This window comes from Camelus bactrianus, chromosome 26 (genome assembly GCF_048773025.1).
Source record: "Camelus bactrianus isolate YW-2024 breed Bactrian camel chromosome 26, ASM4877302v1, whole genome shotgun sequence".
NCBI lineage: Eukaryota > Metazoa > Chordata > Mammalia > Artiodactyla > Camelidae > Camelus > Camelus bactrianus.
Genome location: NC_133564.1, coordinates 15,674,488 through 15,701,302, shown reverse-complemented (window position 1 = coordinate 15,701,302; position 26,815 = coordinate 15,674,488). Strand labels below are relative to the sequence as shown.

Genomic DNA, 26,815 nt, shown 5'->3' with positions numbered 1-26,815 from the left:
GTCTGTGCAGAATTGTGTGTCACTTCGTTGGGAGTCATGGTTTGATGGAGTGAAATAACTAAGAAATTCTGGTCACAGGAAAGCGAATGCTTGACGATAAAAATCATGGGATACTTTTACGATCAGCATGAATCAGTGTTTGGCAGCGCTGTACCGACCAACGAAATTTCATGACTACATTTTCACGTAAAAGATCAGAAAATTCCTTAAAGCCAAGAATAGTCACAATTAGGAAACAACAGAAATTTTAATTATATTATAAAAAAATCAGGCTGTAACACAGAATAATGTGGAATTTCTGGTTGAAAAGAGAGACAAAGAGCCTCAGTTCCAATTTTTAACAAGGAATCGGCTGCGTAAGGATGAAAACCCAGTATGCTCTCTCCCATTCTTTTCCTTGTCTTCACCGACTGCTGACTGAGACACAATCCGCCCGGCTATGTCTTTCCCACACCTTCATTTGGATGAATTGCTCGGTTATCATATAGAATTATCATACAGACAACTTTAAGTTCCTCAGTTTGTTCTCCACTGATTGTACTTACACTTTTGAAGTGTGAGGTATCAGGAAGGCATGCAGATTGCGAAGCTGTGCGATAATCACCATGAAACTGGCCCTTTTTGCGTCGTATCTGTCAAAAGAGAAGCTGATGAGATGAGGAAGCGGGCGGGCACTTGCCCCACGCAGAGCTCCGGGCGTGCCCCTGCCCTGCACACCCTCACCTGAGTCCGATCTGCACCTGGGCCGTCTCCACCACGGCGACATCCTCCTCGCTGTAAGTCACGTCTTCCACTTCGCTGGGCCTGGGGCGGGGACAGCAGGCACAGGGAACCGGTTATTACCCGAGATACCGACAGCTGCGGTTACTGTTTGCCCCTTACTGACTCTGAACGAAACCTCAATGAACAGTCCCCCTGGGGCACCCAGTGGACCTGCTCCCGGTGAAAGCTCACTCTTTTCAACCTTTCTTCACCTTGTCGAGAGTGGGGTCTGCGTCTGGGCCTTTAGGGGGGAGACTCCCTGGTGCCTGGCTTTCCTGGGCCTCCCCGGGGTGGACCACACCCCAGACACATGCCAAGCTTCTGAAATCTGTGCACATGAGGCACTTCATGTGCCAAACAGGCACTGGCCAACCTCTCCGACCTTCTCATTAAAGCAGAGTTTACGTCTCCAAGAGGCTGGGCTGTCTTCAGCACACCAGCCTGCTCCTCCCTTCCCTGCTGATGGGGTGTTCCTGGTGTAACTGAAATTCCCTGTATGCCGTTCCTTTAATGCCTAACGCCCTTCCCACTGCAGAGTGGTCTGAGGACGGCGCATCCACACCCTACAACCCACACGGAGGAGGAAGCACTCGAGCAACTCCTTACTGTTTCACGAAAGCCTCGTAGACCCCGCTGTCTCCGGCCACAGACTCATCTGATACCGCAGCTGACACGGAAGCGCTTTTCTCCCCAAGCAAGTGGATCCCTCTTCTTTTTGGTAATGATTTTTCCACATCTAGGGAGGGCAGAGTGACAGCACTAATTAGGATTTCTCCTTAGGAATTCTTAAGTGTAAACACACACACACAGTTTGGTTCTGAGACATCCAAAGGAAAACTTCCACCTGACAATCAAAGATGTTACCATTCAGATTGAAAGATGTCCATGATTCCAGGCACCAGGACTTATAAGATCCTGGGATACCAGTTACCTCGGTCACGATGTGCGACAGAATATGGCTTTTCTCTGTCCTGGAACATTTTAAGGGGAGGGATAAAGTGCACATGGTCTCGTGGGTCCCCTGCCTCCCCCTTTTTGGTATCACTGCGGATACCACACTCGGGCAAGAAACTACCTGCCTCCCTCAAGTACTGGAGACATCTCTATAACACAGAGCTTCTAGGTGCTCAGTGGCAAGAAAGGTTTCCCCCTCTTTTGCCCCGCCCTCCTCTCCACACGTCCCTGTCTGTCTCCTGAGCCGCTGCTCTAATAGGAGTTAGAGAGAACAAGTCTTTGACTTAGAGAATTCCTCACCGGCTAATGCCATTTAAAAAACTCTGTGCTACTGAGTCTTTAGCACCGACTACCACTTAACTTTTATCTCTGGCTCACATTCATGCCCGGCATCCTGCGGAGAGCAGGGAGCCTTCGTTGAAAGCTGTGTTTCCACGAATCCACGAGTGCGTGGTAAGCCCGGAGCTCCTTCATCCTCAGGCAGGCGAGCAGGGATCCGTCTTGGTATGCATTTGGCCCCCCTTCTGAGTCGTGACTTTACATCTTGTTAAGATGTTTAAATTTTAAGGCTTCAGATTACAGGATTGATTGCTGCATTTTCCCTTTTATTTCTGGCAGTGGGAATGCTTTTTCCTTGATGATGAAGTGCCTTCTCTCCGCCCACCCCCCTTTGTGAGGGGTGAAGGTGATGACATGATTTATTGATTACCCCCAGGAATAACCACAGCAGCCTGAAATTGACTTTGACAATGACAGAGACTGACTGTGGAAGGACTTCAGAGTTATTCCAACTCGATTTCTGCCGTCCAGCAGGGGTTGGTGCCAGGGAGTCAAACGTATATAAAAGGAACTTGACTTTATCTGTAAAGAGTCTGGAGCACTGAGGGGGTGACCAGTGTCACCACCATCAGCCACCCGCCCCCATACCCAGATCAGACATCCCCTGAATGGACCAAGTATTGGTGACTTAACCTAAAGAGATTTAGTCTTTATGGTTAAATACATGCTTCCAGTTGTCTTCACAGGTGAAATGGAATGCTGTTTGCAGGCAAAGCTCTTTGATACATTTTTTTCCCTTAGTGTGACTTTCTAAACAGCAGTTCCCTAATATAATATGCATTTAAAAAGTTAAAAGCTGTTCCGTGGATTCTTTGGAGACACTGGTCTCCAGGCACAGACCTGTCAGGCAGACACCGGAGCAGACCAAGGGCCAGGAGTGAAGCAGAGGCCAGCAGACACTGCAGGAAAGCTGGAGACATCAGTGCCTCAGGAGCGCCAGGTGGGGCTGACCCTGGGCCATCTCTTCCCCACCCACCAGCACCCAGCATCATTTACTGGCCCCTCCAAACTGGCTGAATGTTGAGAAGTGGTCACTAGAGCACATTCCAAGTACATGAAGAGCAAAAACAGCTTTGAGATGCTCAAGAATTCGAAGATTCTTTAAGTCCAAATCACAGAAGAATAGCCCAAAACCCACTCCACTTTCTTCCCTCTCTTGCTCGTTCCTCCTTTCGTAAATGTCAGTGGTTTGTGCTAGGAACTGGGTTTGGCGGAGTTTGCACTACTTAGCATCATATGGTTAATATTAATTACTGAGAACTGAGTGCCAAGCGTGAACTTAGATGCAGTATGGGAGCATGAGCCCTCCCAACACCCACGAGGTGGACACTGCCTCATCCCCATTCTGCAGATGAGGAACAAACAGCTTGAGAGACTGGGTAACGTGCTTGCTGGAACACGGCCAGTCAACGGGGATGCCGAGATGTGAGTGCAGGCTGGGCTGGCCCCAGGGGTGGAGCCACCCGGCCACATGTCGCACGCCTTCCCCAGGGCAGACATGAGGGCCACGGCAGGTTTCTGCTTTGCTGGAGCCATTGTGTGAACCCCGCCCCTGTGCACATTTTCTCTGCGGTCGATGATGTCAAGAACACACGACCCGAAGCTTTTGCACCTGCCAGGCAAGCGGCATGCAGACCACACAGACGCCTCCTGCGCTCTGCCTCAGCCCCAGGCCACCGGCAGGCGGGGCTTCAGCCTTCAGTATTTGAGCCCACACAAACGAGAAGGATTCCTCTGCCTCTTTAAACATCTGAACTGGCCAATCAATTAAGACTTAGGATTCCTAGGACCCAAACTACAAAATAAATATGCTTCTTGAAACAGCAAGAAAGTACTTTTGAAGAGGCCTGGCCTCTTCTGTGCTGTGGGCACGCGGAGCACGTGTAGATCTAAGCAGGGCTCCTTGGAACCAGCGCTGGAATTTATTTCACGTTTTGCCGTGGGCTGGCTCCTCGGACCACAGTGTGATCATTTGCCAACCAGGGCACCATCCCGTTTTCTCCTCAACTACATCTAATACATGAAACGCTCCTGCCTTGCAAAGGTAAACAATTTAATGTTTTTTAATTTTCCCTGTTTCTGTCTCCTGGAGCACACACGGCACTTTCTTGGGCTGCAGCTAGCACCGCGGCCAGAAGGTGTCAGTCACACCACACACTGGAACTGGCTTTCTCCAAACCAAATTCAGGCGGAAAGGGAGAGCCTGGCATGAAACAAAAATTGTATCTGTATAGAATTCCCAAAGCAATCTAAACACTGAACCTTGGTACTAATTAGCTGGTATGCTAATTGTCTTGGTTTTAAGCTGTTTCAGGCCGACTCTGAAAAGAAAGTCCTCTTCTTTGCCTCGCTGTTTCAGAACCAGAAGCTGTCTGGGAGGATGAAGTGTATTCACAAAATACGTCCCCAGTCAGCTGCCATACACCGTGGGTTCTAGACAACAGAACGGACACTCAGCAATCAAATCTATTCAGTGGGGAAGGCAATTTGATTTTGATAAAGACAAAATGTGCAGGTATGGCAATAAAAACTCTTTCCCAAATGAAGTCAAAATAAAAAAAGAGCAGCAGGAAGAGAAGGGGGACAGGTACCACTTGTTTCCATGGAAGAGTAACTCCAGCCACTCTCCTTAGAATGGTAAAGAGGGAGTAAGGAGGTGAGTGTGTGCGTCTCCACTTACCTGCCGGCCCCTCGTACAGCAGCTCCCCTGCGCAGTCGGCGAGCTCCTTATCCCCCAGAAGAGACCGCGCTGCTCCTTTGGAATCCGAGTCCAGCAATATCTGATTTTCTCCCAGGCCGATGTCTGCAAAGTGGCTGCTCAATTCGCAGTCCTCAAAGTCTGCACTGAACTGATGGAGCGGGACGTCGTGGGGAGACATGGGGAACGTGCCCTCCAAGACCAAGGGGGAGCCAGGGGGGGACAGGGAGGAAAGGGAGGACCGTGACGACAGGGACGTCACAGACTTGGGGGCCTCGGTCAGGGGGGCAGTGTGGCCCGTGGCTGCTGCCGCTGCCCCACAGGGGCCACCCTGGCCAGGCTGGCTGGGGGACTTGGCCACTTCGTGTTCGTGGATGGTGGTGATGGGTCCGGAAGGGATGTAGCCACCTTTCTCCTGCAGGAGGAAGTCCAGTTTGCACTGATAATCCGCGTCCAGCTGGTCCCCCTGACTGCTGTAGTAGAGCTCGCTGGAACTGAGGGAACTGAGCGACCCTCTGCTGGACGTGTTCAGAGAGCCGCGGCTGGAGGCCAGGGAGCCCAGGCTGCTCCCGGAGGACATGGACAGGGTGCTGGCGGAGAGGCTGGGAGAAGAGAGCACGCACTGTAAGAGCTGGATGATGTGAAAACCCTGGCGGCTCCTTCGGGCCCGACAGGGAAGGAGCCCAGGGACGCCAAGGAGCACAGTCAGTGACCGGGGAAAAGGAACCTGCGGTCACACCGCGTCTCCGTGCTTATCCGTGAACACTTCCAACCCGGCTCTAAATCCTCCTCAGGCAGCAACCGTATTCATTACAAGTGTGTAAAGGTTACAAACAATTTTAAAAAGGGATCAAATACCTGTTAATAAGTCTGTCTGCATAAATATCCAGAAGCAACTATGCAATTAAAAAATACAGGAGTGGGAGGGGGGAGTATAAAACTACAAAGAGTTCATGCAGTCACTTTACTTAAAGAATAACACTTGTTATTTTGAGGAAAAGGCGAGCTTCTGAAGACAAAGGCCCCTGGCCTCACTCGCCTTCCTCCTCTTTCTGTGTATACTTCAGGAGTGAGTGTGTGGCTATTTTAGGGCAAATCTCCCTGACCCTCCCTTTTTAAAAGATGGGGTGATGTGGAGAAATGTGTCATTTTCCTAAGGATGTCCTGAAAGTTGAAATACATCTTTTTCCCAGCACATTTCAAACATATTCCAAGTAGGACCTTGGAGTTCATTAAAAAAAACCCAAATCTCTGCAACTTTAACTTTGGTCTTCCAAGTTTTATTGTACTAGTATAACTATTTTCTTACTTTTTTTTTTGTAAATGAAAGAAAGGAGACTATATATATATATATATATATATTTTTTTTTTTTTTACAAAGATGCACATGTGTTTGTGTAAAGAGATCACTGCCCTTCAGCTCATCCACTGACGACCAGTATTAACACCAGTGGGACTTCCCGTTTAGAATATGGGTAAGGTAGACTGAACAGCTGCATCTCCACAATTATTTCTCTTTTTTTTAATTTTTGATTTTCTTACTTTTAAGTCACTGAAAATAAAGAGAAAAGTAATCAAAGATGAACCCAAACATGCTTGAATGTAGACAAGAAAAAATTTCCCTCCAAGAACCAAACAGGCTTACTTTTTAAGTTGTGAATGCAAATATGTAGTTAACTTAGTAGTTTCTTCAAGTTTCTGTAGCAGCTCTTTTCTTCGCTCTTCCAATTTCAATCTAGACAAAAAAAAAAAGGAAATGAATTTATTTTTACATAAGTACAATCAAACCCGAAAACTGAAGGGAAAAAAAAAAGATTCTTATTATTTCCTCCTTGTGAAATCCCAATGAACTCGACACAGAGGGAACAGGACAACCCCCAGAAGGAAGAGGCAGAGCTGGCCACAGCCACCAGATTAGGTGGGGAGCGCACCAAACACCCGACGTCACGCAGAACTGTTAAAATTTTGGTAATCTACTGTCTTCTTAAATGGTTAAAAAAAACCCTCATGCTCTTATAAGTTAGGGAAAGACACTGCGGAGGAAAAGAACAGCAAAAAAAGAACACAGATCACAGGATCCTTCTGCAGGCCTGTGACTTGGGCCGACGATGCTGAAGGGTTCGTTGGCAGCAACCACGGAGAATCAGAGAAGATCGTCAAAGTACTGAATTTGGTGAGAAGTGTTCCAAATCATACTTAGTGATAAAAATTCCAGTCTTATCTTGATGAGAATTGCGGCGATTAAGAAACGAATCAGCCCATGTTGCCGGCGCAAGCTTATTTGGGCTTAACCGTTTAAGTAAGAGAAAGAGATGACGGTGATTTCCCTTGCCCTCGATAGCTCGTCTCATCACCTGTGCTGGATTATCACGAAATCCCACCCACATTCAACTGAATAGGTTTTTCATGAGGACTTAAAAAAAAAATCTGAGATTGTGTACTTGAACAAGCCATTTTTAAATACTGGCAAGCACACTGTCTACGTCAAGGTCTTTAGACATCACTGATGTGAGGGTGATCAGAGCAGGCAGCGAGCAGCAAGATGGGACCTAGAAAACCACCACAGTTTCCAGTCTTGGACAGGCTGCTTCCCGGGTGTTCTGGGCGGCAAGTCACTTAATCAAGGGTCTCAGCGTCCTCATCTGGAAAATGGTGATTACAATCCTACGGCGTCTACCTGCGAAGGCCGTTCAAGGGATCAAATGGAGCGGCGTGTGTGGAAGTACCCTGCAGACATCAAAACACATCTCCCTGTTCAAAGCCTCAGCATGCCCTGCAAGGCGCCGATACAAAAATTAGCTACTTTTCTTTGGAGAAAAGTAAAATTTCCCCAATTTTCAACCTCTTTGAAATGTTATGTATGTTTTAGGCAGGAAGGAAACGTGCCCATATTTTACTTACATATATCTATCCTTTGATGTGTCACCAACACAATTCCATTACATGTTAAAATAAAAAAAGTAATTCTTGTCATTTTGTTTAGTACTTCAAAGGGTGATACATTCTTAATTCACAGCTTTCAAAGGTATATTTTGAAAAGGAGTAGTGCCTATTTTTTTAAAATCTCTTAACTATGAACAAAAACTCAACAAGATTAACTTAAAAGTAGATTAACTGAATTAGAAGGCACATAAAGGTCTGGGGAAAGCTCCCAAATCTACTAAAATCCATGTCTCCTGATACAGGAGCAGTACTTTTGAAGAAAGTTTTAAAACAAAATATCACACTAACACATGAAGGCTCTTCTAGCATGTTAAGGAGACTTCAGTATGACGTAGTGTGTTCTGTGGTGAAATTAAAATCCAAAGCCTTTCCCACCCCCGCTGGTCACTGGCAGTGGTCCCCCTGCGCCCTCCTCTGGCGACGGCTCGGGTGCTGCCCCTCCAGCCCTGTCCCAGGGCCCTGAACCACTGAGGCCTGGCCTGTGTCCCCCCAGTCACACCCCAAGCTCTGGGAGGGCGGGCATGGCTTTTTCTCCTGCCTCCACGCAGGCTGCTGCAGAGCCCGGCGCCCCTCCCCAGCCCCGCTCTGACAGGTGTCTAGATAACATCTTCATCGGCAGAAGCTTAATGAAGGCTGTGGGGAGTCACGGACACCCTGCCAGGGGGCGGTTGTCACCTTCCCTGGTCAAGCGCCCACCTCCGTCTCTGATGGAACGGTTCCTGGCATCCCCCCTGGGAAGTGACCTCCCCCATTCCTCTGGATCAGGGACTGGAAGAGACTGCTCAGACATAAGCCCCTTGGAGACGGTGTGCCCCTGTCCTCCCTAGCCCTTTTCCAGCGGGCCCGAAAGACTCCTCCCGCAGCCCTGCTGCTCCGTCCCATGGCTCAGCCGCCTTCTGCGAGTCAGGGGGACTTCACACCCTGCACCTCTGCCCCCGCGGCCCTGAGGGGGCAGGCACCTGCCTGGTCTCTCCTGATTCAGACAGCCCAGAACCTTCCGCCGAGGGAGAACTGCATGTCATCTATAGAAATAAGAAGTTCCTTTTGCATTAAAAAGTGACACTCACACCCCACCCACTTGATATAAGCACAGTTTCAGAATCCGTGGCAAAAACGTTCATATAACTAAGAAACAATTAAGACACCTTGGCAAGATAAAAGACGAAGCCCCTAATTTGTGAGAAAAGATCTTATCAGCTGCGGAAAAGCACAGGGTTTAAGGAATTTCAACGACTGTAAGGAAAGAATACGAAAGCTGTGTAAAAAGTCTTTTTTCATCTGAGAGCAGTTGCTCCTCGCTGATGAAACCACTAGGTGGCGAGCTTGGGCGCCGCCGTCCGGCGCGCACGGCCGCGTGTCACGGGAGGAGTAGCCCGAAGCCCACGATGTGTCTCCCGGGAAATAAAGGATCCGGTGTGCGCTTTGCAGGGGGCTCTGCTCTCTTGGGCAGGGAACACTGAGCCATTCTGGACCGAAGAATAGTGGCGAGAAAACTTTAAATTGCTCAAGCAAGAAAGTGTGAGTCCCTCAGTCTCACCCTAAAACATTGTCATGGGGGTTTGCTTTTGGCCGTGGACATGGGAGAGGACACAGGTGTCCCTTTTCTGTAATGCTCAGCGGCTCGCCTCCTCCAAATGACTCAGAAAGGCAGCATATCACAAAGACAGAACATACATACACATTTCCCTTCCTGCTAACATCCCATCGAGGGAGGCAGGGCCACTCGGGGGTCTCAAGTCCAAGGGTGTCCAAACTGCCTGCTTCCTGTGTGACACAAACTCCACAGCTGAGTCTCACTAGGTACATAATTATTTTATGTAAGTATTTTATAGCTCATTTTCCTGTTGAGAACAAACCTACTGTTTCTGCTGGAATTTTGACAGTTGTTATGTGTGTGCAAACAAAAGAAGCCAAATTCTAGGCGCTTGAAACAAACTATTATTTCTAACATTATTTCATTAGTCGTTTTTGAAGCTCCAGCCCTAATGAAAAAGACATCATGCCTATAAAAGCTGATATAAACAAACAAACAAACACACGCCCATTTTCTCTGTCTCCTAGAACAAATCTAAAGTCTATTTGAAGGCCCTTCCCAGATTCACAGCCCGTGGAGTGGAACAGCTGAGATGCCAGATGTCAGTACGTTAGACAGGTATGATTATATGACATTTATTAAGTGTGACATAACCCACAAAACACCACTGGTGTTTTATAAATGAGCCTCTCAAAGCTACCCATTTCATCATATTTACTGATTATCACTTTTATCCTAGAAATTTAAGATACACAAACACAGACACTCACAACATCAAGGTAACTCGGGAAAATGAATTCTGCCTTCTCCCCCTGACTGTTCCTCTCGGTCCCTGTTGGGTGGATGCTTACCTGGCCAGCCTGGCTCACACCTTCCTTTGCACTGAGCTTGCAGTCAGCACTGCTGGACAGAGATGTAAGAGCAGGGGCAGGTGGGTGGTGAGAATTATTCAAGATGGGGAAAGAATGTCATCTGTAGAGGCTTTCCCCTTGGGTACTTTTTCACGCCCCCCTAAACTGTGATGCTGAACTCCGATGCATCCTCTCCATCAGCATTTTAACGCACAAAAGCCAACTCTCCCCACATAGTTAAACCCAGGGTAGGCCAGTGCACACACTAACACCTAACCAGGAATGTCAGAGGTTTTTCTCTCCCCAGTCTCCTCTACCACCACAGTTCTCAAATGTTTTGATGTTAAACATTTATAGAGGACAAGGAATTAGGAGGCAAGAAGCCAAGAAGTTAAAAAAAAAAAAAAAAGCGACTGGATTATGGCTGGGTGTTGTAAATTTATTTCCAGGTCACTTGAAATGATGCAAATGTGAGCTTTTCCCCGTCATTCTGCTCCTTACTTGTTGGCCTAAAGGATGGATGTGCAGTGGCCCTAAGGGGCTGCGTGGTCTACGGCTGAGACAGGTAAACAGGTGTCTGGCCATCAGTCAGCCAGGCTGGGACACGGGGCTGCTGTGCAGACGTCCTCACGGCAACCTGACACACAGGGGCTCCTCTGCCGAACCGTCCAGCTCATCTGCTTACGGAACTGGGTTTTTTTAGATTAAATGATCTATTTACACCTTCCCAAGGAAAGATCAGAAAATTGCCTAAACTATTTTTTTTTCACCTGTTTCAGAGGAGGGATTCAATGGACAAACCAACTCCAAGTGAACGTTCTGTGACCTGTTGAGAAGGTGTCCGAGGGACCGAGCTTGTGAAATGACAGGCAGTAAACGTCTGCATTCTTGTGAGTAATAAAGACCAGAATAGGAAGCTTCGGTCACTCTTAACAGCCCAGATCATCTCCCTGACCAGAGGGCAACAGTTTACAGCCACTGTCACCAGAGTCAGTCGTGATGGACTGCGTTCCTGGCTCTATGTCAGCACTCCTCAGTTACTCAACCACTGCCACAGGCGCCACACGTCCCCAGCAGACGGGGAAGACAGGCACCCCAGGGCCTACAGACGCTGCTCCCGACTGCTCCGCACAGAGAGGGTCCCTTTGTGCTGTCCTGAGTCCACCGAGGGCAGCGGCATCTGACCAGGGAGAAGGGTGTGGGGGCACAGCTGAGATCCCCACGGGCTGCCCCGCCCTGGGCCCGGGGAGGGAGACGAACCTCTCGGCCAGAGCTCGGCTCGGCGCCCCCCGCACCGACAGCAGCTCCTCCTCCAGCCGCTGCCTCTCGGCCTCCAGGCTCTCCAGCTCCTCTCGAGTGCGCCTCTGCGGGGTGACAAACTGCAGCTCTTTCACAAGTTCCTCCTTCTCACGGATCAGCATCAGCTTCTCCCTCTCAACGTCCAGCGCCCCAGGCCAGGCCTCACTGTCCAGCTTTGACAGTTCAATTTTCAAGTTGGCCATACTAAAATAAAATGAAATACAATAAAATAAAGTAAGATAGGCGTGCACATTCTTAGAAGTCCCAAGAAGGGGAACACATGAGCCTGGCCAAGTTTGGGGTTAAATGCTGCCCCGATTTCCCTCCGGGAAGCCCCGGGCTGGGCGTGCTGGGCTGGTGTGCTAGGCTGGTGTGACCTCAAGCTCCGGGCCCCAGGCTGATGCTACACCAAACTGTCATCCGCCTCATTCTCCCCACGTTTAAAATAGGAGTCAGCATACCACCCTCCCTGAGTAAGGGATGGAGGTCAGAGTACACAGAAGCTCGAAAAGCAGAGGGCTGTGAGAGCCATGGGTGGGTCATCGCTGATGTGTGCCTGCCTGTGCAGGAGGAAGGGAGACACCCAGGGCTTTGTTTTAAAAAGAAAACAGTGGCAAATGATGCTCATTCCTCGGGGTAAAAACGCTGTCCCTGGTACGGGGCAGGTGTCGTCCCAGGGTGGGCTGGGCAGCAGCCAGAGCATCAGCCAGTCTGAGCAGGAAGAGGCAAGGAGAGAGGGCGGTGGCTTGGCCAGCGGGGACCAGAACCACGTCAGTCCAGCGAGGCTCCCCAGCGCTGAGGGAAGCAGGCAGACCTGGCTTCCTCCGCCCGCCCTGGTCAGCTGTGCACAGTGACCTCTCCTCCGGCTCTGGGCCCGACCGCGTCTACACCACTTACTGGGCACCCACTCAGCCGGCCCTGCGGACACCGCTTGGGCCTGGTTTTCCTCTGAACACCGTTAACTGGCAGGACTGGGCACCTTCCCTAGCACAGGCAACTGAAGTGATCCCACTAGGGTGACTGTAGGGGCTGAAGTGGCAAGACGGGCAGAGGAGGAGGAGGACACAGCAAAGGGCAGCTTCACCGCTCTCCTAATGCGGTCTGACCCCAGACTTCACCTCGTCCAGGGCTTCGTACTCAGTGGCCGAGTTAGCTCCTGACTCAGAGAGAATGCTGTGACCACCCTCCTCAGATACCCTGCTCCGCGGCACTTGAGGACAATCAGGACTGTCCACGAGGTCAACTGGCTGTTCGACCAGAAGCGCACGATCGAGGTAAACTATGCACACGGCTCATGCCGGCACGCAGAATCCGCTTTCCTAGTAAAGTGCCCAGTGATGACTCTGGATACTGTTACAGCGCGCACGAGAAAGTGAAAACCAGATAGAAAAGAAAGAGTTGTAGAAGAGAAGAAAAAGGTGAACAAAAACCGCCATCAGGACAAAGATGGAAGCAGTTCCACGTTCTTGTGCCTTAAGTGTCTTGTTTGGGTCAAAAACAAAATCGCCACCTTGACCCGGCACTGCCCGTGGAACGTGTGCCGGGTTTTCTCCAACCGTCTGCACTTGTGATAGAGATAACGTCAGCTATTCCTCAGCTTCAACCACAAGACCATAAACAACTGTCCCAACGTACAGGAAAATTCATCATCAAAATGCTAACTAAGCATGATATTATTAGCTTCATTAAGCACATAAAACAGAGGCTGGAGGAGAAAACAGGTTTCAGAGAAACACAACCCACCTCCTTACTTACTCAGAATTGAGGAAGAAAAAGCATTTTCAACATATGCATAAACCCTTGGGGCTTACCTTCTCGTCAGAATCGCTAGTAACTTTAAAATCAAACCCCAAATGATAACAGAAGAGCAATACGACCCAGTGGGAAAGAGCTAACGTCTTGAGTTTTGATGTGACTGGAATTAACCGGTCGGACGGGAGCCAGGAAGGACGGGAGGCGAGACCAGCACCCCGATCATGGTGGGACTGGCATTAGGTAGGTCTTGAATTTTATTTGGAAAGAGTGCATTGTCTGGGGAACACCCAAGAAGAGAAATGCTGTGTGAGGTCCACACAGAGTGAACTGTTAGCAGCCGAAGTAAAGCAGAAGCTCGAGGCGGCCCGGGGAAGGTGGGCCCAACCCCAGAGACCCGGCCCCCAGGATTAACTCTGAGTTTTGGCCATCCTCCTTCAGAAAGCCAGACACAGACCCTGGCTTTGTTTACCTCAGAACCGAGATGTCCTGGCTGCTAAGGGGCCACCAGCGTGCTTACAGCCCGAGGGTCCCAGTCAGGCTTCCCCAGCACCGGGCCACAAAAGCACAAAGCAATCCTGTCCTTACCAAGGGCAAAGCCCCAGCCTGGGACCTGAGACGCAGACAATAAAGTACACAACATTTTTCCTAACCTCAAGAAATTTATAATCTACCTGGGACAATTTATAGGCATTAAAATTAGCCGAGTAAAATGTTGCTCAGAGAGACTAAGTAACTTGCTCAAGCTCACGTGGTTAATAATTTGTAGAACAGAGCTTAGGGTTCTTTCAGTAAATCAGAGAACCAGGTAATATTAGTAACAGAGGCTACACAGAGGCAAATTTTGCATTTAGGCAGATGAAACAATTACTCTGTTAAAGCCAGACAACCTCTAATTGCTTTTAAATTCTCATCATCGCCAGTAATAACAGCTGTCCCCAGTCCCCACCCTCCAGGCTGCCCTGCGGGGACCACTACGCCGCTCACGCTCAAGAGGGAAACACGGTACATTTCTCTGCCCCCTGCAGGGCGATGAGGCAGGTTTGTCCCCTGGTGCTTTCTTAAATAATAGATCAGCAGCATTTTTAAACTCTTAAAAGGAAAACAGTGAAAGGTATCAGCACGACCCTCTCCATCAGAACAAGCCCCGCGTCCCACGTGCCGCAAACAAGCCGAGTCAGGCACCCAGGCAGGGACGGAGCGGGCTCTGACTCCTCGCCCCGCAGAGTCACGGGTAAGAGAAAGGGAGGGCAGGCGGGGGGGGGGGGGAAGGAGAGAGACACCCGCCGCAGTGCGTCACACAGCAGACGCCTCAGCGCCCCCCAGGACCTGGGCGGGGGTCTTCCCTCCAGAGCCAAGGAAGATGCTTGCAGCTGTTCACCTGCCAAGACCCCTCAACTGCCGCCAAGCCCTGCGCCGGAGCCACCGCGTCACGTTTCTACCTGAGACACCAGCCTTCTTGCTTTTAATTCTAAGTACTGCAGAAGCTCAGAGCTCCTTCCTTCCAGAAAGAAGCGGACAGTTTCATCCGCACCCTTCCCGTTACCTCCCCTTGCTCTTCAGCCTTGGTGCGGGGGTGGGGGAGGACCAGACAGCAGGTCGGGAGGGGCCCGTCCATCCTTAGACCCTGAAGACGGAAGGGTGAGCTGGGTAAGAACGGGCGGCTGGCGCCCAGCAGGTGTCACCCCAGGAGTAAGGAGTGATTCTGGAAAAGGAAATCCCGGGTGGGCCCGCCCACCCCCGGCCACTAAACAGCTCCCCTCCTGTTACCTTCTTTTGGCTTCTTCGTACTGGAGGCTCAGCCTGACCTTCTCAGCTAAATTTGATCTAGTTCTCACTCCAATCTAGTAAAAAACGAGAGAGAAGAAGTCAATTAACTCTGCTAATGAATGAAGTAAACTGCTTTTGCTTCTAGGAAGGACAAGTGATTGAAAAGCTAAAGAAGGTACTACTGAAATTGGGAATACCAGTTTAAAAGGGCCCCTGATAGTGTCAGTAGGACAAAACACTTCTTTTTAGCTCAAGCTTGTCTGTTTTTCAAAGACTTTAACGTGCATTTTCCCCACATATTAAACTCAATATAAAAAGTATCAGGTAAATGTTTCTGGTATCTGAGGGTTTATGAAGGGCGTTCGGGTCAATAAAATTTATGAACTGGAACTAATTTCCTTGTCTCTGTGAGCCAAAATTTCCAACATGTAGCTTTCAAATGCATAAAACATCAACTAAATAACTTCAAAAATGAATTTTTCAAACACGGAAACTCTACTGTTGATCTCTACCTGTCTCCCTTTCATAGCACAGGATTCAAAGAAGCATAGAAAATACAAAAATAACTGGGAACTTATTGAAAAGTAAATGTCTGCTAACGGCATCCCAAAAAGTATAGCATAAATTATTAACAGTGTTCAATTAAGTATCTTCAAATGCCAGGTGTAAATCACAAATCACACATTTTAATATAATCAACCTTGGATTTGGAAAAACAAGTTCTTTTGCTAGTTTCTGTTAGTTTTTAAAGGCATATATTTATGTTTCTCATCAGCCTTAATGTTGATCTGGAAGGACCTTAATTTTCAAGACTCTAAATGTAACTGGAAAAACTTAAATTCTCACGTGTCTCTAGCCTTTCAATAGTGTCTCTAAATAAATACAGTATGAGACAGTTTGAACAGAGCTACTCATAGGGACCAATTCTGATCTGCTTGGCGCCTAGGCAGAAAAGATAAGGCTTTGATTTTTAAAACCGATCGGATGAGTATGAAACACAGAGTGCACGCAGCTGGAATTCCATCCACCTTGTAGCCCCGCTCCGTGCGCCCTCCATGTTATAATCAGGCCCAGGAAGGACAGCGCCAGGGCCAACCCTCCCAGAAGGACAACTTACATCTCCAGAAATGCTTGTTTGTGACCCAGCGTCCAGGGTCTGTCTGGAGAGAGACAGATGAGAGTTCACAGGACTGGATCTCAAGTCCGGCTCAGATCTGCCAATGCTCTGATCCAAATGAAACCGCTCCTGCAGCTTCGCAAGACTCTGTTGAGGAAATACAAAGTACTTCATAAAGCTTGACATTTAAGAGGGCCAAGCCTCCCCACCAGGTAAAATTAAAGCGAAAGGGCTCATCTCGATGGAAAAAACAATTACTTTATCTTAGTAGGTACCTATCACTTTAAATTATTGAAAAAATGAGAGTAGAATACAATTTCTGCACATATACACATGCCTTTGAAGGTACGTAAGAGCATATTAAACAGGTTATCTTATCTCTCCCAAGAGACAGCCTGGGGATTACTCACCCTGTGAATAACGGTATCTTTATATTTAATACGTGCATTTCTTATTTTTAAAATTTCAATAAAATCTATTTTAATAAAAACTACTCACAGCAGCTCTTCTTAAAGTAGAAGTTACAGCAACACAGAATGCCTATAAAGCAATCTCCTTTCAGAGAGAGCAGGAAAACGTCCTAACTTAGAAGACTCCTACAATTATGCCATTTTCCACCTGGACGGGATCCAAGAGATTATTTAGCTCACATTGATGTCAGAGATTGGAAAGCACAGGCCCAGAAGTCACAGTCGATTGGTACCGACAGTGATGCCTGGTTTGGGAACGTGTGGAATCAAAAGCCAACAGGACTGGTGTCGGCGCCCGGGTTTAAGACACTGAGTTTAGAGGGAGGAAGTGAGCAAGCTAAAGTATTAAAAAGCAAAAAATCTAAATTGCTACTCAAAAAAATCCACCACAAAATACTAATAAAAATGTAAGAAGCTATTATCAACTTTAAGAAGAGTGCAGGATTTAAGCCTGGCATTTAAAGTTCTCATGATAAGAAATTAGAAATATCAGAGATCTGATATTTGTTTTTTATCTAACCTTCTCTATTTTCTTTCAAAGGTACATTTATATAAAATGTACACACAAGAGGGATAAAATTTAGATGGTCACATCAAATAATATATTACAGAAAAGAACAGAGAAAACTTTTAGGGACTTTAGAAAAGGCTTTTGTACTTTTTCAGGTGAATAGTAAAAAGATGTGTATTTTTCAAACCTACCTGTGATGATGGTGTACTCAATTAATTTAATACATGACTAGTATGTTTTTAAATGAAACAGAAGAGACTAGAAAATAAAATCAAACTATATTACTAGTATTAAAAGCAGGCATATTTCTGTGAAATTTGTTGTGTGTGTGTGTGTGTGTGTGTGTGTATCTACAGGTAAAGGTGTTTGTGTTATTGGGTTTTGATGTAAAGTATTTTTCTTACTGTGAGTCATGGTCAAAGGGGTTTAAAAGTCACAGAAGATACCTAATGTCCCTTTCAGCTCTCCTGTTGATTTCTGCATCTACCAGTTATTTTATATATTTTAGTAATTAAAAAGAAATCTAATCTTTTAATGATCTGGCCTGTGTATACATCCAAAGTTCTCAGGAAGAATCAGAGATGATCTAAAATTGCTAAATTATAAGGTTCTAGTGTAAATGTGGTCAAGCTCCATTAAGTTTTTTCAAAGGACCTATTCTGGGCATTTCAGGAATTACTGACCTAATCAGAAGGATCACTGCAGAACCAAACAAAACATATTCAAGTAAAGTTCTGCATGTGTTACATGTACGTTAGAACCACATATTCTGGAGCAAGGCTGCCAGGGCTTAAACCCCAGTCCTGCACTCCTACAACTTACCAGCTCTGTGACTTTCAGTATTTACTTCTCCGGATTGCAGTCTCCTTGCCTGCAAGTCGAGGAGGATAGCACTGCCTATCTCTAGGGCTGCTGTGAGAATTAAACGAAGCCTCTCCACGCGAGGCGGGCGGGAGACCGCCCGACACAAAGTCAGTGTCGAGTGGTTGCTGCTATTATTGTTGTCTTTTGTGGTCAATCTCTTCTTGCAAATTACTTCAAGATTCCCCAAGTGCAAAATTAGATGGGCTGAAGAATATTTACCTACATTTAACTAGCATTTTGAAAACAGGCATAAAGTAGCCAGATGTGGTCTTTAAATGCAAGGGTTCTACTAAGAACGCAAACATCGCTGTGGGCTCTTAACAGTTTTCAAAAGACATAGACTAAATCCTCGCCTAGCTAGGTAAGGAACTCCAAATATCTGAACTATTACCAAGAATTCTCAGTGCTCGTGCTAATTATGGGATGGGGGGGAGAGAAGAGGAGGAAGAGCTCCCTCTTTAAAAAAACCTGACTGTATCTGCTAAAAGTAGACATTCGAACGCAGAACACTGATCACTGAATGCTTGTTTTTTTCTACACCTGAGGCTGGGTCACTGGAGCTAAGACCCATAAGGTGAGGACTGCACAGGTGTAACTAGGGCATCTCCTGCCATCAGCATCTCTCCTGGTCTCCTGGACTACACAGATCTCCCCCGGCTGGGTCAGCATCCCCCATCCCACCCCGAGCTAGCACCGTGGACTCTCCTGGGCCGGGGAAAAGCTTTTCAAAGGTCCTCCCTCCTCAAGGCGTATCATCTACTTACTGATGACAGGTGACATACCCTGTAGTATCCTGGGCAGAGGATCACTGGTTTAGATAACCCTGCTTATCAGGGTTCCACAGGAAGTTTTCCGTGAGTTGCAAGGTGCACCAAGAAGCTAATCTCCTTATAAGGGCTCCAGGATCCTCCACCCCCTATCTCAAAGGTCATCTAAAGCCTGCCTTCAAATAAGCACATCAACACCTGGGAACAAGTTTGTTTTCCTCCAAGGCAGCCAGCTGCCTCAGTGCCTCTAACAGTCTCCTGCAGGAACGAATTCCGTGTGAATGGAGAGAGGGGGAGGGAGAGAGAGAGAGAGGGAGGGAGTGTGTGTGTGAGAGAGAGATAAAGGGCCATCCAGACTCGATGGAGAACTTTTGCCTCAAGGAGAGTTTCTGGGGCCCCAGAAAGTAGTAGTTTGACTTAACAAAATGTTCTATCACTCACCTGCATCAGATCCTGTTTTTCTTTTTCTCCGGAGCTAATAGCCTTTCTGATAGATTTCAGTTCAGTTAGAATGGCTTTGGCTTCACTAAGTTCATAGCCACTCTGGCCTCCAGACATTTTTTTATCAATTCTGTTAAAAGAAGGGGGAAAAAAAAATCAAAGAATGACAGAGTACAAGGTAAACAGGCAGCGGGAAGTGGGTTTGGGTTCTTCGCTGGCCGATTATTTTGCTACTTAATGCTCACGCACCATTTTCGTCCTTTCGGGCTGGTGGCTTCTCCTCCCTCCCCTTCTGGTCCCTTTGCGCTAAGACCTTCCGCGTCCTCCACCTCGCACCCAGTCCAAAGTGGTCGCTGAGGCTCTGGCTTTGTGTCTTCAGCCAGTGTGGGTGAGCCCACTGCTGGCGGAACTCAGCCCTCCTCACACGCTGCTCCTGCTCTCCACCCTGACAGGCGTTCAGGACACGGGGAAACGGTTCAGCAGAAGGACGGAAATGCCAGCGAACTGCACACGCACAGGAACCTCAGGACGCATCACTGCCGCCTAATTTTACATTCATGCATGAATGTCGGTGCAAAACCTAGTACGGTGCCTACAGCTTGGCGACTGCTAATTAAGGGTAGTGATTCTTATTTATACTGGTGAGTACCCTCTTACATTGGATCGTTTGGTCAGTTTCTTACTTCTTTTTAAGAATGAGACAAGATAAAATTGCCTGGCTTGCTGAATGAGTTCAAATCTAGGAACCAGGCAGAAGGGCAGACGTGTTCATCTGTCCACGAATATTAAATAAAGAGCTCCCTATGAGCTAATGTGCCACCTCTGTGGATCTGCCCAGCAAACGTCCTTACAGTTCACGTGGTCACCCACGTGATCACCCATCAGAGGGCTTCATGTAACCTAAGTCTCTGTGCTCCAAGGGCCCAACCAAATTAGCAAAATAACTCTTTAAAAAAAAAAAAGATTAAAAAAAAAAAAGATTGCACAGCTTCTTCACCATCACTCTTCTGGTTCTCCCCACCACCGTGCTGCCTGGGACTCACTATGGACGACTTGGGCTTTACTTCAGGAACTTGGGGCCACGTCTCGGCCCCAATAGCCAACAATACTGCGACACATGTTCTCAGACATACCCTTGTCTTAGTCACAGACTCCCCACGGGAGTGGCACCTGCTCAATCACAGACAATTGGCCCTAAGCTAATTTGGTCTCAGACATTTAACAATTCGTATTTCTTTCAATGTGAAGGGTACAGCCCGGAAAAAAACTAATACAATACCATCTTACCCACTCTTCCAAAGTTTACTCAAACCATGCAGTTTGTAGATAATTTGTTTCCCCAAGGACTATTTGGGAAAATATTTTATGGTGCTGGACAAGTAATGAAAGTCTTAAAGAACCTAAGAAAATAAAATAAACTTCATCATAAGGTCACTCTGTAACAAAGCACAGCCGGTGAGTGACGTCACTGGATGAAACACACACACAGTGTTTGTGATGGGAAAGGACTCTAGGCATGGCCTCGCCGTGTTTCGTCCAAACGGAGAAACGGAGACCAGAAAGTTTATGAAAAATTCTGCCCCTGAATTCCATAAACACTTAGCTGAATAGTACAGTGGTCCTCAAAATGGAAGCCTCAGGCTTGGGGCTCTTATGCCTACCCCACTTGGAATATTTGATACAACTCCAGAAGCGTTTTGAATATTGGTTAATTACATTTATTTGGCAAGGGCCTTATCAATGACAATTGTTGGCTCCCTTAAGCATTGTATCTACCAATTTAGTTGAGGCAAAAGGCTTATTTTAATAAGAAAAAAAAATCTGAGATGTCATGAAATAGCTAGGAGTATAGGTATCTCAAATTGGGCCAAAGGAAGTTTCTGTAGCCCAAGTAATTTCTTCTTTTGTATAAAACCTTCAGAATTTAATAGCAAAACAAATCTTTAATTCAGAAATCAACTTTGACATTAGAAAATAAAAGCAGATGAGTCGCTTTCAGAAATTTAACATTTAAAAATGAAGGCAGGACGACCTCAGGACTGCTGATTTAAATTTCAGAGAGCTTTAAAAATAGACGAGAACGTCTCAGACGGCCACTGCTCAGCCCAACATTAAACATCCCTCCGCCACTCAGCATTCGCCACGGAACCCCTTTTCGTCTTTCTTTCCTTCCCTTTTTTCTGCCTCCTTTGAACCTCTCTACTTGACTTTAAATGTTGCTTTTTCCCTTTACCTCTATGTTTTACCTTTTTATCCTCCACTTTTCATCTCTCCCTTTCTCTCTCTTTTTGACCCTAACTGACCATAAAATACAAAGTTGTAGATTTTTAAAACAAAGTATGCACTGTGCTTTTTGCTCTTAATTGAGAAATACCATTTTAGTTTCTTCCCTAAAAAACTTTTTTTGGGTTTGTGTGTACCCTATAATTAATTTCCCCCCTTGATCTAACCATTTGCATGCCTTCCCTGGGAAATGTGTAATCTGGCCCAAGCCAAACTTTCACAGACTCTGCATATACCCCTGGCTCGCTGCATGTTTCATATCTTTCCATTTTCCAGTTTTGAGTGAACCCTGGAGGAGGCAACGTGGAAATCTGCGTCTCTTCCTGGGTATCTGCCTACACATAAACTACACTATCGCTTAGCTCAAAGTCAAATTTGGGACCACAGACTGAAGTGAATAATGTAGAGATAAACCTACATTCATTCATCCAGCAAAAACTATCACACCAAGCAAGGTGAAAGCTGGGATTTAAATTACGTAATTCCAGATTCCACAAAATTATTTCATTTTATCGTGAATTAGGGAAAAGTTGCAAAAGCCTGCAGTGGGATTCGGTTTAAATCTTTTCTTGAAATACACTCTCTGTCATAACCCCAAGGAAAAGTCCCCTTTACAGTATCAGGAATGTGGTTTCTTGAAAAGTACGGTCTTTGGGTTCAATCAGTTATTATCCAACCTTCTAGTAGGACGGTGGTTCCCATTTGACTGAAAACAGCTTTATTTTGTCTGTAGTTGAGGTCAACAAGAGAGGCCTCTGGTGTTAGATACCATATCTTTCTGCTCTTGGTTCAGCAGATTAGAATCACTGCAAGAGAATCAAGCCTGAATTTCTACAACAAATGTCTATTGTTTTCTTGTGGAATGTTATTGACAGATTCTTAAACATGCCTTAGATTCCTATAAAAATTGCTTGCAAGCAAACTGCTTTCAAACAATACAGCATTGTTACATCAGGATAACAAAAACAGCAAGTTTGGCTAACCTTTAATCCTGGGTAGTGACATGAGTTATAATTTCATGTGCCTTAAAAATACTTAACGTAGGGCTAAATGCTTTGTGGCGCTCCTCTCGCGGCTCCCACCACGAAGCCCTCCTTATACCGCTTACTGCGTAACACACTGAGGGGGCTGTAGGTCTGCTCAGTTTTTAGGGGAGCTCTGCAACCAGCTGAGGTGCACCTGACAACCACCCAGGGCTCTCGGAACGTATTTCCTGGGGTGGAGACCAGACACTGGCATTTTTAAAGAACTGCTCAGATTCTTCCCATGTGCAGTCAGGTTTGAGAACACTAGGATGGAAGCCTCTGAAAGAATGTCACGGTCACGACTGCATGAGGTGAGTGTCAAAAACAGACTGAGCCAGAAAACCCAACGTCTGAAACCAAAGCCATGTGACTGGGGGTCCCGAAATAGAACTCATCAACCAAATAGCCAGAACAAACTGTTCGTGTGTGCCCGGCCAGCGGACACTCAGGATCTTGACTGGGGTGGTGCCGTGCCACCCTGGATCGCTGCTGGGGACACGGGGGAAGAACGTGAAACCGGCCGGGAAACCCTGTGGACACCGCTCCGCTGCTGGCAACACCGACCGAGCCCCGCAGCATGGAGCGGGGAAGGAAAAGGCCGAGTGCCTTTCAAGGGGAGGGTGCCCTCAAGCCCTGCTGTGGCTGGGTGGCCGCGTAAACCATCACTGCTTCCCCTGGTCGGAGACCCTGTGGTGGGGACCGTGGGAGCTGGAAAGTCTCGTGTGCCTGTCGGCCTCCGGTCAGGCTGGGCCTCATCAGCAGGAAGAACAGTGGCTTCAGGGGCTGGAAGGGGGCAGGGATTTCCAGGTCCCGCAACCCTCTGTCACCTGCTCTTCCATCTGACACAGCCCAGCCTGGAGTGGGGTCCCCGGGGCCTCGGCACAGAGTGGCAAGGGCAGAAGGAACACGGGAGACCGAGCGCTCGCTCAGCTCCCCAGGGGCCACGCTGCCTTGCTCCCTGAGCTGCCACCACCAGGTCACCCTCCAGGCAGACAGGCCTCCGGCCAAGGCTCAGGGCAGCACAGGGCACCCAGCCCAGCCCCCGGGAGCTGCTCCTGGAGCCCTCCACCCCCACCTCCACCTCCACCCGAGGACCGGCCGGCGCGGCTGGGAGACAAAGTTTAGTTTTTTATCTGTTTCCTTTGATGTCCAATGATTAAGAGAAACTTCAGACCTTTTCAAAGTGTATAGATTTTTCCCAAGTTTTTTGTTCGCCGGTTGACTGTTGTTTTGTTTTTTGGTGCAAGCTTTACGCTTTGGGCTTTATCATTCTTTGAGAAATCACATCATCTGTCCTTCTATCTCCTTGGTATGGGTTCGGGGGCTTTGGACTATTTCATAGTCCATTTTGGTATTTTTATACTCACTGTTTCAAGGTTGCAAAGCCTTGTTCTTTATAGAGCAATTCTTGCTTCATCTGTGAGAGCTCTCGCTTCAGCTTTTTAACCTTTTGTGAGAAATCAATGTAAATATGTTTGTAAATAATTAGCAACAGAGTCTTAAAAGGTAATCCATTAGTAAACTATTAAACACACAAACACAGCCACTAGTTTAGCATTCACTCGTCTAGTTTCTCCCGGACACAGACTGGATGGAAGGTAGGTTAATTTTGCTTAAACGATCAGTGATGTGCATTGTTACTCATATTTAGCCTCATCATCTTAGGTAGCAACATTCCTATGAGCTGGACATCACCACTGTCTCCTCTCTGTGATAAATAGTAAACAGCCAGTGCGGGGAGAGGCAGGCAGACTTTCAGAGTGTCTCTGGCTCTGTCCTCACCCCTCCTTTCCTGCTGCTGGACCACTGGCCACCCCTCCGTTCCCACAACGTGCCAGGCTGTACCAGCCTAGGGGCTTCTGCATGTGCCATTCCCCCGCTAAAAGGCTCTTCCCTCAGATCTTCAACAGTTGACTCCTTGTCACCTCAGCTCCACGTGACCCTTCCAGCAGGACTTCTCCGGCCACCCCGCCCAGTCCACTACGCTGTTTTGTTTAGTTCATAGTATTTTTCCAGAGCTGAAACTGCGAGCTTGTTTCCTGTCTGCCCCCCAAGGGAAAGCCAGCAGCATCGCACCAGCTGTGTCCCAGGCCTCCACAACGGGACCAGGCAAACAGCAGCTGATCCGCAAATATTTGTCGTCACACTGAGAAAATTTATTTTTTTTCCTGTTTTCTTTGGTAATAACAATACTCAAAATTGGCAGCTCAGAAAAATGGCACAAGGCTGGTTTAGTCACAAACTCAAGGTCTGCTCATGGGTGTCAGAAACTTATCTCCATGTAAGTTTCTGCACATTCTGTTGTGTAGCACTACGGTGTGTTTTGAAATTTTATTTCCTATTTATTCTACTCATTCCACAAATATTGATTGACTCTCCACAGCGTGTCAGGTCCCGGGACTGAAGTGGGAACAAAACAGACCCGACCTTTGCCCTTACGGGTCTCCCAGAACAAGGGAGCCTGAAATTGAGCAAACAGTCGCCCAGTGAGATAAATCCCACCAGTTCCCGCAGGTGATTTAGAGAGAAGCACGGGTACTTCCAGATGTAAGAGGGGGACGGGACCCAGTCTGGACTGAGGGGTGGGGTACAGCCTGTCTGAGGAAACGATGCCGAGGCTGATGGGGTTAGTCGGCTTCACTGACAAGACGGCCCCCACAAAGCAGAGCTTGGGGACAAACTGGGAACTGCGGGAGGGGAAACTCAGCAGATCTCTGGGATTCAAGGAATGCTATCATTGCCGGATTACAGTGGTGCCGTGGGGAGTGAGGTGGGGATGGAAAAGGAGCCTGAAGCCACGTGGAGGGTTTCTAAATCTCATCCTGAGGACAATGAGAATCCAGGAGGGGCTGAGGAGCATGAGCTACTATATATACTATAAGATCACTGTGGTGACTCTGTGGTGGCCGGACCAGAGGGGCCAAGAGGGGCCATCCTGCCTGCACTGTGGGCTGGCATGCGGGCGGTGCTATAGGAAAAATATTTTTTAGAGGAAGAATCAACAGGACTTGGTGATGGACTCAGTGTGGAGGGTGAGGGAGAAGACGTGTCAAAGATCACTTCCAAAATCCTGGGTGCATGAAGGTGCTTTCCTGGAGCGGGGGGACCAGGCTTGGCAGGAAAAAGATCAAGGGTTTTCTGTAAGACATTTGTTTTTCTGATGATACCCACGACACTTCAAAGGCAACGGGAGCACGTAGACTTGAGGCACCTAGACTACAGACAGAAAATACAGAGTCACTGACATAACGATGCTATTTTAAATGCACGAGAATAAATGAGATCAGCCAGGGAGGATGTGTGTGGAGACGGGAAGAGAGCGCGGGAACACCTCGGGCATTGGCATCACTCAGAAGCCGGTGACAAGAGGAAGAGACAGAGCACGCTGTGAAGCAGAGGCAAGAAAGGTCAGAGGGAAAAAGAGCATCGTGGATCAGATGAGGAAAAAAGTCAAGAGGAGACTACAAGGGCTGAAATGACAAGCTACAGGGGCTGAGTGACACCTTCAGGCATGACATTCCGGATACAGTAGATGTTCAATAATCTGTCAGCTGAGTTTATCTGAAGGTTTAATGGCTTGTGCCCAAGGCACTTATATTTTAGGAGGGAAAAGGAAATACAAATCACTGTGTTGGAAGGCCCAATCCATGACAAGTAAGAGAGGCACGAACGATGCTACTAGAACCCAAAGGAGGAGAGGACGACCTCAGGGAAGGAGGAGGAGACGGCGGAACTGACTCTGAAGGAGCTGTGACGTTCAGGGAGGGCAACAAGCTCCCGTCCAGCAAGGACGCGTCACTTTTAGTACTGGGCTGTTACCACGTCAAGACCATCAGGCATCAGGCGCTCGTGTCGCGTGTAATTCTGCTTCTAACAGCACTCTCAAAAGCTTTTTACCAAAAAAGACTAACATTTTTATTTAAAAACAACAACAACAGAAACCCAACCATCAATAGCTGGCTGAAAACTGGCTTTACCTTTGAAAACACAGTTGATAAAAACAATGGTGATGCTGAGACCTTTTGGAACAACTGAATTAAAACAACTAGTGCATCTCACCGACATAAAGCAGCATTCGACTTAAAATCACTTGGACGGCGATGACACCAATTTAATTTCTTTCAAAAATTATCATTTAAAATTTAAATTAACTTTTGACATTTCAGACTCTCCCCTGTTTAAGCGATGTGAGGTGTTGCTGTATGCTGGGCGACAACAGCAGAGGAAGCTAACCCCTGTGTTTTCTTTTCTCCCACATTACTTACTTCAGAGCTACTGCTTTACTTCAGAGCATCTTCTTAGTGGGTTATGGGAATGGTACTCAGCTCCCGAATACCAATTTTGCATTTTATTTTGTTAACTATGAAAAAATTTGATTCCATGACAGTGAGAGATGAAAACAGATATTATTTCCAACCCAACATCATTTCCATTG

At 47.4% G+C, this 26,815-nt stretch overlaps 1 protein-coding gene across 1 annotated transcript in view; it reads right to left on the bottom strand.

Annotated features, from left to right (window-relative positions):
• WWC2 (WW and C2 domain containing 2) overlaps window positions 1-26,815 on the bottom strand; it is a 129,899-nt gene that overhangs the window by 23,901 nt on the left and 79,183 nt on the right. Inside the window, exons 5-14 of the mRNA XM_074353413.1 lie at window positions 23,748-23,827; window positions 19,073-19,202; window positions 16,020-16,166; window positions 14,903-14,976; window positions 11,342-11,584; window positions 6,399-6,488; window positions 4,736-5,355; window positions 1,369-1,498; window positions 724-804; window positions 546-632 (exon numbers count right to left, since the gene is read on the bottom strand). Of these exons, the coding sequence (XP_074209514.1) occupies window positions 546-632; window positions 724-804; window positions 1,369-1,498; window positions 4,736-5,355; window positions 6,399-6,488; window positions 11,342-11,584; window positions 14,903-14,976; window positions 16,020-16,166; window positions 19,073-19,202; window positions 23,748-23,827 (1,682 nt within the window). The remainder of the gene's footprint in view (window positions 1-545; window positions 633-723; window positions 805-1,368; window positions 1,499-4,735; window positions 5,356-6,398; window positions 6,489-11,341; window positions 11,585-14,902; window positions 14,977-16,019; window positions 16,167-19,072; window positions 19,203-23,747; window positions 23,828-26,815) is intronic.